The sequence below is a fragment of the Gopherus flavomarginatus genome, chromosome 1 (assembly GCF_025201925.1).
Source record: "Gopherus flavomarginatus isolate rGopFla2 chromosome 1, rGopFla2.mat.asm, whole genome shotgun sequence".
NCBI lineage: Eukaryota > Metazoa > Chordata > Testudines > Testudinidae > Gopherus > Gopherus flavomarginatus.
Window position 1 is genome coordinate 376,988,257 of NC_066617.1, and position 16,625 is coordinate 377,004,881.

Sequence of the window (16,625 nt, forward strand, 5' to 3'; positions counted from 1 at the left end):
TGAATCATTTTTGTCAGTTGTCTCTGGATCCTCTCAAGTTTTTCTACATCTTTTCTCTACAGCAGTGACCAAAATTAGACTCACTGCTCTATCTGAGGCCTAACCAGTGCTGAACAGAGCGGTACTATATCCTACTGTGACTTGCATGCTACGCCGCCACTAATATAAACTAACATTGCATTTGCCTTTTTCTGAAGAAGCAGAAAAAATCCAAGCCTCTGAGAGATGTAGAGATGGAGGACAAGAAAAAAATTCTTCCCTAAATCTAGTTTTAGTTTTGATGACACTAAACTGGGAAGAGTGGTAGATACGCTGGAGGGTAGGGATAGGATATAGAGGCATGTAGACAAATTATAGAGGATTGGGCCAAAAGAAATCTGATGAAGTTTAACAAGGACAAATGCAGAGTCCTGCACTTAGGACTGAAGAATCCCTTGCAGAGCTACAGACTAGGCACCAAGTACCTAGGAAGCAGTTTTGAAGAAATGGACCTAGGGATTACAGTGGACAAGAAGCTGGATATGAGTCAACAGTGTGTCCTTGTTGCCAAGGGGGCTAACAGCATTTTAAGGTGTATAAGTAGGGGCATTGCCAGCAGATTGAGGGACGTGATCGTTCCCCTCCATTCGACATTGGTAAAGCCTCATCTAGAGTAATATGTCCAGTTTTGGGCCCCACACTACAAGAGGGATGTGAAAAAAAATGGCAAGAGTCTAGCGGATGGCAACAAAAATGATTAGGGGGCTGGAGCACATGATTTATGGGGAGAAACTGAGGGAACTGAGATTGTTTAGTCTGCAAAAGGCAAGAATGAGGGAGGATTTGATAGCTTCTTTCAACTACGTGAAAGGGGGTTCCAAAGAGGATGAATCTAGACTGTTCTCAGTGGTACCAGATGACAGAACAAGGAATAACGGTCTCAAATTGCATTCAGAGCAGTTTAGGTTAGATATTAGAGGGGAAAAAATCATGACAAGAGTGGTGAAACTCTGGAATGGGTTATCTAGGGAGGTGGAGGAATCTCCTTCCTTAGAGGTTTTTGTAGCCTGGCTTGACAAAGCCTGGCTGGGATGATTTAGTTGGTGTTCATCTTGCTTTGAGCATGGGGTTGGAACAGATGACTGCCTGAGGTAAATTTGAACCCTTATATTCTATTATTCTAACTATCACTTGTCAGGGAAGTGGATTACATGCACTGATGGGAGAACCCCAGCCGTTAGTGTTAGACTCTACACTGAATCGCTATGACAGTGCCACTGTAGCATTCTAAGTGCAGAGAATCCCTCAAGCAGATCTTCTAGAAAAGGATCCAGTCTGGATCTGCAGACATGGGGAGGTGGAGAATCCACCAATTCCTGTCGGAGTTTCTTCCAGAGGTTAATCACCCCAGCTTCCAGCCACTGGTTCTTGCTCTGCCTTTCTGTGCTAGATTACAGAGCCCGTTGTTACAACGGAATGTGAATAAATGAAGATCTTTAAGTCTTTCACTGACAGGCATTTTCTCCAGCCTCCAATAAATTTTGTAGTTTTTTTCTGCCCTCTCTCCAATTTTTCAACATCCCTTTTGAAATATGGACCCTGCGACTGGACGCAGTCAATTTCACCAATGCCATGTGCGAGGTGAAATCATTCCCCTGCTCCAACTCACCACTCCCCTGCTTATGCAGCCAAGGATCACATCATCCCTTTTGGCTGCAGCATTGCACTTGGAGCTCATGATGAGTTCATTGCCCACAGTGACCCTTAAATCCATTTCAGGGTCCCTGCATTGCATAATAAATTTTGGAGGACTCTGCTGCAACTTGACTGCATACTTCTGTTTCCGAATGAGATGTGTGGTGGATTGGTCATTTTGTAACTCTGGTGTTCATAATTGTAAGGTTCTGTTACACATAATCTTTAACACCTTCCTGGACAGCTAATGGCCTGGAGAGTGTTTCATCACCTTAGATGATATGAGCACCTCATGCTGCTCCTTCTCAAATGCAGAACAAAAATATTTTTGAACACATCTCCTTCTTCTGCAAGCTTAACAAGTTTACTTTCTCCCTCTAGGAATCAGTCTAAAACTTTTTCTAGGATTTCTTTGGTTCTTTATATACTTAATAACTTCTTTTTTGTGATCCTGAACACTGTCAAGAATGGATTTTTTCCCTTGTGTTTTTAACATCCCTTATCAATTTTCATAACTTCCAATTTGTATTGTTTTCTGTCTGTTTCCCATTTCCCCGTATGCTCTTCTTGGATCTCCCCTCTCATCTGCTGCCTTCACTTTGCCACTGAACTGGGGTTGGTCCAAAGTTCTCTATTTTCTTGACTGTGGCATCATGATTTTTTGAATATCTAATCAACTCTTCTGAAAGAACTCCCAATTTTCCTTCCTGTTTTTTTGTCTACATTTCCCCTCCCAATAAGTTTTACTGATAAGTTGCCTCAGCTTTGAGGTTTTCTCTGGATGCTGTACGCTTCTGTAGAGTGTCTGGTCAGGCTCAACTGGACCCTGAACGAGCCGGTCAGCTTCGGGCGGGGAGTGCGGCAGAGGTATCCCCTCTCGGGCCAGCTGTACGCTCTGGCGATCGAGCCCTTCCTCTGTCTCCTCCACAAGAGGTTGACGGGGTTGGTGTTTCGGGAGCTAGAGCTGCGGCTGGTTCTGTTGGCATACGCTGACAATGTGCTCCTCGTGGTCCAGGACCCAGGTGACTTGGCGTGGGTGGAGGCTTGCCAGGCTGTGCACTCGGCAGCCTCCTCCGCCCGGGTCAGCTGGGTCAAGAGCTCTGGCCTGCTGGTCGGGGATGGGTGGCAGGCGAACTCCCTCCCATCCGTGCTCTAGGCCATCCGGTGGAACTCGGGTCCGCTGCTCTATCTCGGCGTTTACCTTTCTGCCATGCATCCGCCTCTGCCGGAGAATTGGCATGGTTTGGAGGGCAGGGTGACGGAGCAGCTCCGGAAATGGACAGGACTACTCTGCTGCCTCTCCCTTCGGGGGAGGGCACTGGTGCTTAATCAACTGGTCCTGTCCATGCTCTGGTACCGGCTCAACACCCTGGTCCCGGCTCCGTCTTTCCTGGCCAACCTCCGGACGGCAATTCTGGAGTTCTTTTGGCCAGGGACGCACTGGGTCTCTGCAGGGGTCCTGCACCTGCCCCTGGAGGAGGGGGGGCAGGGCCTGAAGTGCCTAGGCGCTCAGGTCCATGTCTTCCGCCTCCAGGCCCTGCAGAGGCTCCTGTTTGGTGCGGGTAGTCCGGCGTGGAGCGTATTGGCGCACGCCTTCCTCCGCCGCTTCCGAGGGCTCCGATACGACCGGCAGCTCTTTTACCTCCATCCGAGAGGTCTTCCGCGAGACCTTTCCGGGCTGCCGGTCTTCTACCAAGACCTCCTCCGGACCTGGAAGCTCTTTTCAACGACCAGGTCCGTGGCGGCCACCGTGGAGGTCGACCTCCTCGCGGAGCCCCTGCTACACAATCCCCAGCTTCTTGTGCAGGTGGCGGAGTCCCCCACAGTGTGCCAGAGGCTGGTCTCGGCGGGAGTCACCAGGGTTGGAGACCTCCTGGACTTCGACTGGGGAGACTGGCTGGATCCTCTGACGCTCGCTCAGCGCGTAGGGCTCTCCAGACCTCGTACTCCCCAGTGCGTACTTCAGGATGTGAAGGCCGCTTTACTGCCTGCCTGCTGCTTGGGCTTACCTCGACCAGGTCCTGCGAGAGGGCACGCCCCGCCCACCCTCCACTCCAGGCCCCGTGGACATTTTTATCGGGCCCCTGCCCCATGGACCCAATCGGCCCCCTCACCCTTTCACTGCCAGCCGGCTGCACGATGTGCAGCCAGTTCTGTTCCAGGCCTCGCCACAGAAACATCTATACACGCTCGTGCTCCACACCCTTCACCACCTCACCCTCGCGTCCCGTCCCAATACCAAATGGTGGGACCTCCTGCAACCTCTCGAGGGTGAGAAGCCCCGGTGGGCCAGCTTGTACTCTGCCCTGGTCCTGAGGCTCGCCGGGGATGTCAGTTGGCGGCTCCTTCACGGGGCCGTGAGCACGGGCGTGTACTTGGCGCGGTTCCCCCTGTCCGTAACACCTGCCCTTCCTGTGTCAAGAAGCAGACCTTGGCGCACATTTATTTGGAGTGCGCCAGGTAGCAGCCCCTGTTCCGGCTCCTCTTGAATATTTTCTTGTGTTTTTGGTTGCACTTTTCCCCTCACCTTTTTATCTACACGCTCCCCATCCGTGGCCCCACAAAGTCGCGGGATCTCCTTCTCAACCTCCTCTTGGCCCTGGCCAAACTGACCATCTACAACACCAGGGAGAGGAGGTTGGCTGACGGGATTTCCTGCAACTGTAGAGCCTATTTCCATTCCTCGGTCTGTTCACGCATCCGGGCAGAGTTCCTCTGGGCGGCGTCCACTGGGTCCCTTGACGCCTTTGAGGAGCAGTGGGCGTTGTCCGGGGCTCTCTGCTTGATGTCCTCATCAGGTTCCCTTCGTTTAGCCCTATGATCTCACTCCCGATCCTGTTTTTTCATTAGTTTTCCCACGTAATTACTTGGTGTCTCAGACCTGTGGGTCCTCCTCTTAGGCTGGGGGGAGGCCCTTTAGAAGTGGTCGGGCTTCGCCCGCCCACCCCCACTGGATGCCAATAGGACCAGATTCGTGCACCTCACTGGCCTGGGTCTGTCACACTATGTACCAGTATTTCAAATGTGTTTGCTCCTGGGTAACAAGCACAGGAGACTTTACATCCACATCTATACTATAAAGCTGAGATACTATTGATTTAAACTTTCTCTAGTGTACAGAACTTAAGTTGTGATTTTGTTTAATTCTTAGGTAATCAACTTTGATCAGTCCACTATTACATACAATCACTTAAAATCTATCTTTCTGTACCTAATCTGTTTTACATTTTTCAACCTAACAGCACATTGTTTGAAAGGTAAAAGGGAAATCTGCTGCAGTGGGGAAGATCTAGGTTGGATATTAGGAAGCACTATTTCACTAGGAGTGTGATGAAGCACTGGAATACGTTACCTAGGGAGGTGGTGGAATTTCCATCCTTAGAGATTTTAAGGCCCGGCTTGACAAACCTTGGCTGAGATGATTTAGTTGTGGTTGGTCTTGGTTTGAGCAGGGGGTTGGACTAGATGACCTCCCGAGGTCTCTTCCAACCCTAGTCTTCTATAATTCTATGATTCTATGAGAGGCAGACTGGGTAATAAAAAGTTACACTGGTGACACTTTTGATCAGGGCATGATGGTATAAGTCTGCGGTCCCAGGCTGGAGATCTGGGGTGAGCTGGCTGGAGCCTCTGTATTGTTGGATAATGAGTGGTTAGTGAAAACACTTATGTAAGTACAGATGGTTCTGTCCCTGTCTGCGAAAGGCTGTGTAAATGGAAGATCTGAGATGACTGCACCTTGTCAGAGTCTCACAGTGCGAGAAGGGGCCTAGACTGGTTTAGCAGAGGGTTTGGAGGTAACCCCATTCCAGGCTGCACCTGGGAAAGTCCATCATATCGACAAACCAAACAGGCCTGGCTAGACCAGAAGTTCATTTCCCTCTTGTCATGTGCTCAGTTAGTGATGGAGAGACCGTGGTTATGGCAGGGAAATCAGGACTGGTGCATTCTGTCTGTCATTCTCAGTGTGACCTTTCCCAATTCACATCTCCCTGTGCCTCAGTTGACCTATCTGTATGATGGGGATGCATTCATAGTGATTTTCCTCTACTAGGTATTTTGAAGATCCTTTACTTAAAGGTGCTACAGGATATGATGATACTCACAGATGAGAATTAAAGATCTGTGATCCATTAGCGACATCCCCACGTACCTGCAAAAAGGGATCAGGTCTCCCATCAGTCATTTCTCTCTCGATATCTCTGTCTGCTACAACGTATCCCACCTTGGCATTTACAGGGTGTCAGGCCCTGTGGAGATCTAGGTATTAGCCCTAGTTTTCTTAGCAATCAACTATAATTTTTACATATACACAAGTGCACAGAGCAGCCAATTCCTCTTTGACTCAGTGGAGAGCCCAAGAGTTCTCATCTCCCTTTGGGAAGGACTCTTAATTATTGTTTACTCCTATGGCTGGATAAAGAACACAGAAGAACAGAAAGGGAATGAAAATATTGTCTGGAGTGCTTTTGTGTCCAGCCTGTTTTCATTTAGATGACCTTTCTACCCTAGAGGCTGGATGAACCTGCACGGGGATTGCACAGAGCTACAATATAAAGAGTGCACATCTCTGTGTCAGCTCTCAGTATGGGATGCTGCTGCAGATGCTGGAGTGAGAGAGGTGTGGGAACCGGCTACCTGAGGGGGATTCCCAGGGAAGACGCTTCCTTCTCAGTATTCACAGGTACCATCTCCTGCTGAGGAGCTCACCTACCTGACAAACCTAATAGAACATGGGTGTTCTGGGATAGAGATTAGGCCTGTGATCCTTTCCGCTCTGCGCAACCATTAAATACCCTAGGACTCTGGATAGAGGTGGTGAGTTCACTCTAGTATCACTGGCCAAATTGTCCCTCTTTGCTGCCCTCTCCATGCAGGGCTGGCTTTAGGCTCCAGCCCTCCAAGCATGTGCTTAGGGCGGCACTTTCTAAGGGGCGGCAAACCGGCTCCTCCCCTTTTTTTTCTTTTAATGCTTGGAGTGACAAAAAGCCACACACCTTGTCAGAGCACGAGCCGGGATCCACGCCCCCTGCCCAGCCTGGTGGCGCCCTGCACAGCCCACTCAAGCAGAGAAATGCTGCACCGTCCTGGGAATACTCAGAGCTGCAACTGCAGCAGGACCCCTCCCCCGTTCCTACATCTCGGGCCCCGATTCCCTCCCTCCCCGGCTCCTCACACACTCCGGGAGCCCCTCTTGCAGCCACAGCCTGGGCTCGGCTCTACCTCCCTCCACAGCTCCTCACACTCTCTGGGAGCCCCTCTCACCACCGCCGCAGCCCATGCTCGGCTCCAGGGCCCGGGCTGCAGCGGCGAGAGGGGCTCCCGGAGTGTGTGAGGAGCCGGGGAGGGACGGAAGTGGGTCCCCTGGAGCCAAACCCAGGCTGTGGCGGCGAGAGGGGATCCTGGAGTGTGTGAGGAGGTGAGCGGCTGGCTGGGCTCGTTGGAGCTGAGCAGGTAGCCCCGCAGCCGTAGATCCTTGTCTTACCACCCGACGGGGCTGGGCCAGGGCGTGGTGAGGCTGAAGTTCAGCAGGTTTGGGGGGCTCTCCAGGTGCCCGGCCACCAGCATGTCAGGAGTGAGGGCAGTGAACACGAACTGATCCACTTCAGCCACCAGCAGCGCCGCAAAGCCCAGGGAGGGGGCCGTGTTCTCCGTGCCGCCCCACAGCTGCACTGCCACTTGGAAGTACTCCCGCTCCACGCCGCCCAGCAGCTCCACCTGCATGGGGATGGAGCCGCGGCTGGGCCAGAGCTCAGCTGCCGTGTGCTGGTAGCGGATCCCACATTTGGGGGTGGGGAGCCTAGTGCTGGGGCGGCTGGGATATGGATGCGGGGGGAGAGAGCCCAGTGCCGGGGTGGCAGAGGGGGCACTGGTGAGCGGAGGGGGTGGGAGGCAGCAAAATTTTTTTTTGCTTCCGGCTGAAAAAAACCTTGAGCCGGCCCTGCCTCCATGCCAAGCTAATGACTTCCAGCCCCAATATGTCTGTATTTCAGTGACACAGTGGAGTTTTCAGCATGAAAGGTGTTAGTAGATGTCCAATACAAGGCCAAATTCGGAGGCCATGGACCAGAGTTTGCTCAGGCCCCACCAAGGCAAAAAAGCCTCCTTGGAGCTGGAACTCAGAAAAGATCTCAGGAGCCAGTTGTGTGTTAATACACAGAGAGTGTCGCCTCCTGTTGTTGGATTTCAGGGCTTGGCTGGAAAGCATAGAGGTGATAGTGTTCCTCACTGGAATAATTATACAATTTTTTTCTACATGGGCAAGACATGTTTTCTCCTAGCTTTATTAATGAAATTAATTGAACTGTTATGGCTGAAACTTTCAAAAAACAATTCAGCCAGAAGCAGAAACCCAGTATGGGAATTTTTCAATACAAACAGTGACAGTTTGATAAACTTAAAAGCAACTGAAAATAAGGTCTTCAAATTGAACGTGTCAGACTGCCCTAACTAAAATAGTGCCACCATCACGATGTAGAATGGCCAATCCTAAGAAAATAAGAACATAAGAATGGTCATAATGGGTCAGACCAAGGGCCAATCTAGTATCCTCTCTTCTAACAGTGGCCAGTGCCAGGTGCTCCAGAAGGAATGAACAGAACAGGCAATCATCAAGTGATCCATCTCTTGTCGTTCATTCCCAGCCTCTGGCAAACAGAGGTTAGGGACATCTTCCCTGCCGATCCTGGCTAATAGCCATTGTTGGACCTATCCTCCATGAATTTATCTAGTTCTTTTTTGAACCCTTTTATTTCTTGGCCTTCAAAACATCCTCTGGCAAAGAGTTCCACAGGTTTGCGCATTGTGTAAAAAAATACTTTATTTGTTTTAAACCTGCTGCCTATAAATTTCATTTGGTCACCCTTAGTTCTTGTGTTATAAGAAGGAGTAAACTATCTACTTTCTCTACACCAGTCATGAGTTTACACACCTCAGGCATATCCTCCCTTAGTTGTCTCTTTTCCAAGCTGAAAAGTCCCAGTGTTATTCATCTCTCATCACACAGAAACGCTTTGTAATAATTTTTGTTGCCGTTTTCTGAACCTTTTTCAATTCCAGTATATCTTTTTATGAGATGGGGTGACCATATGCTCTCACAATATTCAAGTTGTGGGTGTACCATGGATTTATGCACAAACAATATGATATTTTCTGTCTTATTATCTATCCCTTTCTTAATTATTCTCAACATTCTCTTTGCTTTTTTGACTGCAGCTGGACACTGAGTGGATTTTTTCAGAAAACTGTCCACAATGACTCCAAGATCTCTTTCTTGAATGGTAAAAGGTAATTTAGCCCCCATCATTTTATATGTGTAGTAGAGATTATGCTTTCCAATGTGCATTACTCTGCAATTATCAATATTTAATTTCATCTGCCATTTGGTTGCCTAGTCATGCAGTTTTGAGAGATCCTTTAATTGTTCTTTGCATTTGGCCTGGGTCTTAAGAATCTTCAGAAATTTTTTGTATCATCTGCAAATTTTGCAGCCTCACTGTTTACCACCTTTTCGAGATTATTTAGGAATATGTTGAATAGGACTGGTCCCAGAACAGACATCTGGGGGACACCAGCATTTACCTCTCTCCATTGTGAAAACTGACCATTTACAACATTTATATTATCCTTTGTTTCCTATCTTTTAGCCAGCTACCAATCCATGAGAGAACCTCCCCTTTATTTTCTGGCAGTTTAAGAGCCTTTCGTGAAGGAACTTGTCAAAGGCTTTATGAAAATCTAAGTACCCTATATCCACCAGATATCCCTTATCCACGTGCTTATTAACCCCATCAAACAATTCTAGTAGATTGGTGAGCACGATTTCCCTTTACAAAACACATGCTCACTCTTCCCAAACAAATTCAGTGTATCTACATGTCTGACAATATTGTTCTTTATTATAGTTTCAACCACTTTGCCCGGCACTGAAGTCAAGCTTACCAGCCTATAATTGCTGGGGTCACCTCTAGAGCCCTTTTTAAAATATTGGCATCACTTTAGCTATGTTCTAGTCATCTGTTACAGAAGTGTATATTTTTTCCACAATGACATTATTAACCCCAGTTCTCTCAGCTTCTCATCGTATAAGTCTTGTACACCAGCCCCCTAATCATTTCCATTACCCTCCACTAGACTCTCTCCAATTTGTTCACATCCTTTCTGTAGAGGCGGGACCAAAACTGGATATAATACTCCAGTTGTGGCCTTACCAGTGCTGAATAGAGGGGAATAATCACTTCCCTCAATCTGCTGGCAATGCTTCTATTAATACAGCCCAATAAGTCGTTAGCCTTCTTGGCAACGAGAGCACACTGCTGACTCCTATCCAGATTCTCATCCACTGTAATCCCCGGGTCCTTTTCTGTGGAACTGCTGCTTAGTCAGCTTGTAGCAGTGCATGGGATTCTTCCTTCCTAAGTGCAGGCCTCTGCATTTGTCTTTGTTGAACATCATCAGATTTCTTTTACCCCAATCCTCCAATTTGTCTAGCTCACTCTGGACCCTATCTCTACCCTCCAGCGTATCTACCTCTCCCCCATCTTAATTTCATCTGCAAACTTTCAGAGGGTGCAATTAATCCTATCATCCAGATCATTGATAAAGGTGTTGAACAAAACTCCGCTTCATACCTCTTGCCAGCTAGACACAGAGCCGCTGATCACTGCCCTCTGAGCCCGACAATCTAGCCAGATTTCTATCCACTTCATAGTCTATTAATCTAGTAATCCATACTTGTTTATCTTGCTGGCAAGAATACTGTTGGAGATGATATCAAAAGCTTTCCTAAAGTCAAGATATATCATGTCTACTGCTTTCCCCATATCCACAGAGCCAGCTATCTCATCATAGAAGGCAATCATGTTGGTCAGGCATGACTTGCCCATGGTGAATTCATGTTGATTGTTCCTGATCACCTCCCTCTCTCCAAGTGCTTCAGAACTGATTCCTTGAGGACCTACTCCACGATTTTTCAAGGGATTGAGGGAAGGCTGACTGGCCTGTAGTTCCCTGGAGCCTTTTCCCAGTCATCCAGGACCTCCTCCAATCGTTATGAGCTTTCAAAGATAATAGCCAATGGCTCTGCAGACAAATCAGCCAGCTACTCTAACACCCTCAGATGCAGTTCATCCGGCACCATGGACTTGTTGTCTTCCAGCTTTTCTAAATAGTCCTGAACCACTTCTTTCTCCACAGAGGGCTGGTCACCTCCTCCCCATGCTGTGCTGACCAGTATAGCAGTCTGGGAGCCGACCTTGTTCGTGAAGACAGGGGCAAAAAAATCATTGAGTACATTAGCTTTTTCTACATCCTCTGTCACTAGGTTGCCTCCCCCATTTGGTAAGGGGCCCACATTTTCTCTGACCTTCTTCTTGTTCCTAACATACCTGAAGAAACTCTACTGGTTACTCTTAACATATCTTGCTAGCTGCAACTCCAAGTGTGATTTGGCCTTCCTGATTTCACTCCTGCATACCTGAGAAATATTTTTATATTCCTGTCCCTGGTTATTTGTCCAAGCTTCCACTTCTTTTTACCTCTTTTTTGTGTTTAAGATCAGCAAGGATTTCACTATTAAGCCAAGCTGGCTGCCCACCATATTTACTATTCTTTCTACACATTGGGATGGTTTGTTCCTGCAACCTCAATAAGGATTCTTTAAAATACAGCCAGATTTCCTGGACTCCTTTCTCCCTCATGTTATTCTCCCATTATACATTCAAGTTATTATGGTGTCTTTAAAAAGTTTCCAAGCAGCTTGCAGGGATTTCACTTTGGCGCTCTAAAATTTCATTTCTGTTTAACTAACCTCCTCATTTTTGTGTAGTTCCCCTTTCTGAAATTGAAATGTGCTCAACTTATTACTACATCAAGAATTGCCTCTCCTCATGTGGGTTCCCAGAATAGCTTCTCCCAGAATCATCCTATCCTCAGGTGACATGTACCCAGTCAATGTGGGGATAGTTGAAATCCCCCATTATCAATTAGTCTTTTTATTTTAATAGCCTATTTAATTGCCTTGAGTATTTCATAGTCTTGATCACAATCCTGCTCAGGCTGTCTGTAGTATACCCCTACCGCTGTATTCTTATTATAAGACATGAAATTTCTATCCATAGAGATTCTGTGGTACAATTTGATTCAGTTAAGGTTTGTACTTCATTTGATTCTACACTTTCTTTCACATATAGCACTACTTCCCTGCCAGCACAACCTCTTCTGTCCTTCCAATATATTAGTACCCTTGTATTACTGTGTCCCATTGATTATCCTCATTCCAACAAGTTTCTGTGATGCCTCTTTGTCATAAACAGATAGCTAAGGGTTAATGTCTCTTTCACCTGAAGCACCTGACCAGAGGACCAATCAGGAAACCGGATTTTTTCAACTTTGGGTGGAGGGATTTGAGTGTCTTTGTCTTTGTGTTTCTGGCTGCCTGCTTTCTCTGAGCTTTGAAGAAGTAGTTTCTTTTTTCTAGTCTTCTGTTTCCAAGTGTAAGGACAAAGAGATCAGATAGTAAGTTATATGGTTTCTTTTCTTTGGTATTTGCATGAATATAAGTGCTGGAGTGCTTTGATTTGTATTCTTTTGGAATAAGGCTGTTTATTCAATATTCTTTTAAGCAATTGACCCTGTGTTGTATCATCTTAATACAGAGAGAACATTTGTACTTATTTTTCTTTCTTTTTATATAAAGCTTTCTTTTAAGACCTGTTGGAGTTTTTCTTTACTTCAGGGAAATTGAGTCTGTACTCACCAGGGAATTGGTGGGAGGAAGAAATCAAGGGGAGATTTGTGTGTTGGATTGCTAGCCTGACTTTGCATTCCCTCTGGGGGAATAGGAAAGTACTTTTTTGTTTCCAGGATTGGGAACAGAGAGGGAGATTCACTCTGTTTGGATTCACAGAGCTGGTGTCTGTGTATCTCTCCAGGAGCACCTGGAGGGGGGAAGGGAAAAAGGATTATTTCCCTTTGTTGTGAGACTCAAGGGATTTGGGTCTTGGGGTCCCCAGGGAAGGTTTTTCAGAGGGACCAGAGTGCCCCAAAACACTCTAATTTTTTGGGTGGTGGCAGCAGGTACCAGGTCCAAGCTGGTAACTAAGCTTGGAGGTTTTCATGCTAACCCCCATATTTGGATGCTAAGGTCCAAATCTGGGACTAAGGTTATTACACTCTTATATCAATATCCTCATGTGATATGAGGCACTCTAGTTTGCCCATTTTGTTATTTAGAATTTTAGCATTGGTGTATAAGCATTTTAAAATCTTGAGTCCTTTTAACTGTCTATCAGTACAGGATGTAATTAAATGGGACACTTTTTCATTTGATTGTTTCTCATGAGATCCTGCCTGTATTTTATCATTTTCCATCTTCTCATCCTCAGTAAGACTTAGAGAATCTCCATTAATAGATCAGACCCTTAGGGATGTCTCTGTCTTTACCACGTTCCTCTGCACCTGTCAGCTTTCCCCGAACTCTTATTTTAAAAACTTCTCTATGACTTTTTTAGTTTTAAGTCCCAGCAATCTGTTTGCATTTCGGTTTAGGTGGAGCACATTCTTCCTGTATAGACTCCCCCTTTCTTAAAAGTGTTCCCAATTGTGAATCCCTTTCAGCTAAACCTTTTAATCCAATAATGGCTGAGCGACAGAGTGGGGATTCAGTCTTGACAGGAACAATATGGATAAACAGTATGCAGAAGCATGTTTCCTGCTGTTGCCTATTAAGGTTTCTCAGACTATGACATGTAGGAATTACTGATGCAAGGGGCCCCTTAAAATTTGGAATTGGCATTAGTAGGGTCTGTTGCTCATAATTCATTTCTCTGAATAATGACAATGTCATTTTTCAGTGTGTGAAGAGCGACCAATCTGCTTCACCCATGGGAAGAGCCTCCCGTTAGCATAGGATGTAGTGTCTCACATTAACATTGTCTCTCCTTCCAGGCATTTGTACAGCGACCATCACCTGAGAGCCTGGGAACATACAGAAAGTTTGGGGAATGTACAGTACATGCAGGAGAGATTGTTCTGCTTTAGAACTGGTCACCTTCTCCCCTACTGCATGTCAGATTCCAACACAACCCACTTCACCAACCCCTCCACCTTCATCCTGCTGGGCATTCCTGGCCTGGAGGCTGCCTATGTCTGGATCTCCATCCTCTTCTGCACCATGTATGTCACAGCAATCTTGGGGAACTTCACCATCCTGTTCACTGTGAAGACAGAGTCGAGTCTCCATGGGCCCATGTACTATTTCCTTTGCATGCTGGCCGTCACTGACTTGGTTGAATCTACGTCCATTGTACCCAAAATGCTGAGCATCTTCTGGTTCAATTCCAGAGAGATAGATTTCAGGTCTTGCCTCACTCAGCTGTATTTCATTCACTGCTTTTCAGGGATGGAGTCTGGGATCTTCGTGGCCATGGCTTTGGATCGCTACGTGGCCATCTGTGATCCCCTGAGACATTCCACCCTCCTAACAAAGTCTATTGTGGCTAAGATTGGCCTGGCCATGATGCTGCGCAGTGGTTTGCTTGCATTGCCATTTCCGTTACTGGTAAGGCAGTGGCCTTGTTGCAGAACCAACATCATCCCCCAGTCGTACTGCGCACACATAGCCGTGGTGAAACTGGCCTGCGCCAACATCCGCATCAGTAGCTACTATGGCCTCTTTGTGGTACTCTGTGTGATGGGCCTGGATGCGATTTTCATTGCCCTGTCTTACACCCAGATCCTGAGGGCCATCTTCAGCCTCCCCACAAAGGATGCCCGGATCAAGACTTTTGGGACCTGCATCTCCCACCTTTGTTCCATCTTAGCCTTTTACATCCCAAGTCTCTTCTTCTCCCTCATGTACCGGTTTGTTCAGAATGTACCCCTGCATTTCCACATTCTAATTGCCAATGTTTACCTCTTGATGCCCCCTGTGCTAAATCCCATCATCTACGGGGTGAGGACTAAACAGATCCGGGACAGGCTGCACCAGCTCTTTACTCGTAAAGGGACCTAAAATTTTCTTCTAGTGCTCTGGCTTTCAGACCTCCAAGCAGAGCTGGCTAGTGATGTGGTCCTGGAGAGTCAGAGAGACGTTAAATCCTTTTCTGACCTTACTATGCTGTTTTGGTGTAGACAATTAGGGAATTGATCTATATACAATTCATAGAGTTGACACCTCTCAAATTGTTGGTAAATGCTCCACCTCTTCAGTTGTGGCCCCACCCCTGTCACATGAAAAAGAGCCATTTCATATTTTCTTAGGAATGGCAATTTTTTCCAGTTTTTTAGGTCTCACCTCAAATTGCTAAAACCATTCAATCATTGCTTCAACAGATAATCATTCATAAGTTTATCTCAATAGGCAACTCTCAAATCTGCCCAGTACAAAGAACAAATGGGTCGTGTCATCTTACCATTGACTATCAAAAGTTGAATCAAGTAACTCCAGCTTGTACAGCTGTTGTATGCAAAATGCCTGACCTGATTAAATCTATCAATCCCGAAGCAAAATGGTTTTCTACCATGTGTCTAAGAAAAGCCAGTGTTGCCCAGCTTTCACAGTAGAAGGGGGTCAGTTTCCATTTCAAGTCTGGCCCCAAGGGCTACATATTAATTCATCCATTTTCCATGGGTAAATGAAATGAATTTTGTCAAGGTTTTCAGAACCCTCTGTTCTATTTCAATATGTAGATGACATTTGCTTAGCAACAGAAACTCAAGAGAAACACCTAGAGTGTCAGCTGAACTTTTTCAAATCATCAAGGACACAGGATTAATGGTCCAAGCAGTTTCCTCTCTGGGTATCACATTTTCTCAAGGAGGTCGATCATCTGCACATCAAAAGATGGATTCAGTTCGGGAACTACCCATGCAGGATACCATCGAAACTTCATCCCTAACTTTGCTCACAGTGCACTTCCACTCAATAAACTCTTGAAAAAAGAAATTGCTTGAATTTGGACAAACAAACATGCAAACATAGGGAAATGACCTATTTGGTACATGACGTACCATCAGAAGGCCATCAAGTGGTGGGAGAAAAACATGCAGTGCCTCAACTCGATAGGTTGGTGGCCATGCATGAAGGCAAATGTACACCCGTACAGTGAAAATTGTTCAGTTTGTTCAGAGAATAATCCTACTCCAACAAAATAGAATGCTCCTTTAAGATCCCAAATATATGAAGTTCCATGGAAACCAATACCTTCTGGTTGTCATTAATCCATTCTCTAAACAGGCGGAAGCATTTCCTTTAAAAGCAAATACGCTGTAGCCACAGCAGAGGCTCTAACTGACCAAGTATTTTCTTATTGACAACTCCCTGCTAGGGTGGAGTCAGACAGTGGAACACAGTTTACTGAACAAGTTTTCCAAAAAGGCCTACATTTATTAAGAGTGCAACAAAAATTGGATATTCCATACAGATCTCAATAATCAGGGATGGTAGAGCGAAAAAATCATACCATCAAACATACATTGCAAAAGCTGGTAGATGCTAATGGACACAGCTGAGACACCCTGAATCCTCTCTTTTTAATAGCATTCAGGGAAACTCCAGCTGCCTCCACAAATCATACACCCGGTGAGGTTATAACTAAACAAACTACGCACATGCCAGAGCATCTTTTATATCATGCCAGCGGCACACAGCTAAAGGGAGTAAAGCTTGAAACCCTTTTGCAAGCATTACAGAAACATCTGAATCAGGTAGTTTGCAAATTGGAAAAATTCAAATGAAAGGCAAGAGCCTATTTTGACAAAATTAAAAAAAAAAAAAGCTTGTGAGGTTGGAAACCAGGTTACGCTTTTATTCTATGGTGGATCTGAACACAACTTATGTAACCCATAAACTTGGCTATAGACTATTGTGGACAGATTAAGTGCCTCTGTGTATAAAATCAAAATTGTACCAAGTACCGAAAAAGGAGATAAATATCACAATGCGAATCAGC

General features: G+C 46.2%; 1 protein-coding gene across 1 annotated transcript; it reads left to right on the plus strand.

The window, feature by feature from the left end:
• The first annotated feature begins 13,738 nt into the window (after positions 1-13,738).
• On the plus strand, positions 13,739-14,686 carry LOC127051815 (olfactory receptor 52R1-like). The gene has a single exon (XM_050954725.1). The coding sequence runs from the start codon at positions 13,739-13,741 to the stop codon at positions 14,684-14,686; it is 948 nt and encodes a 315-aa protein (XP_050810682.1).
• The last annotated feature ends 1,939 nt before the right edge of the window (positions 14,687-16,625 follow it).

Coding starts and splice junctions, on each gene's coding strand:
- LOC127051815 (XM_050954725.1), top strand. CDS start 13,739: ATGTCAGATTCCAACACAACCCACTTCACCAACCCCTCCACCTTCATC.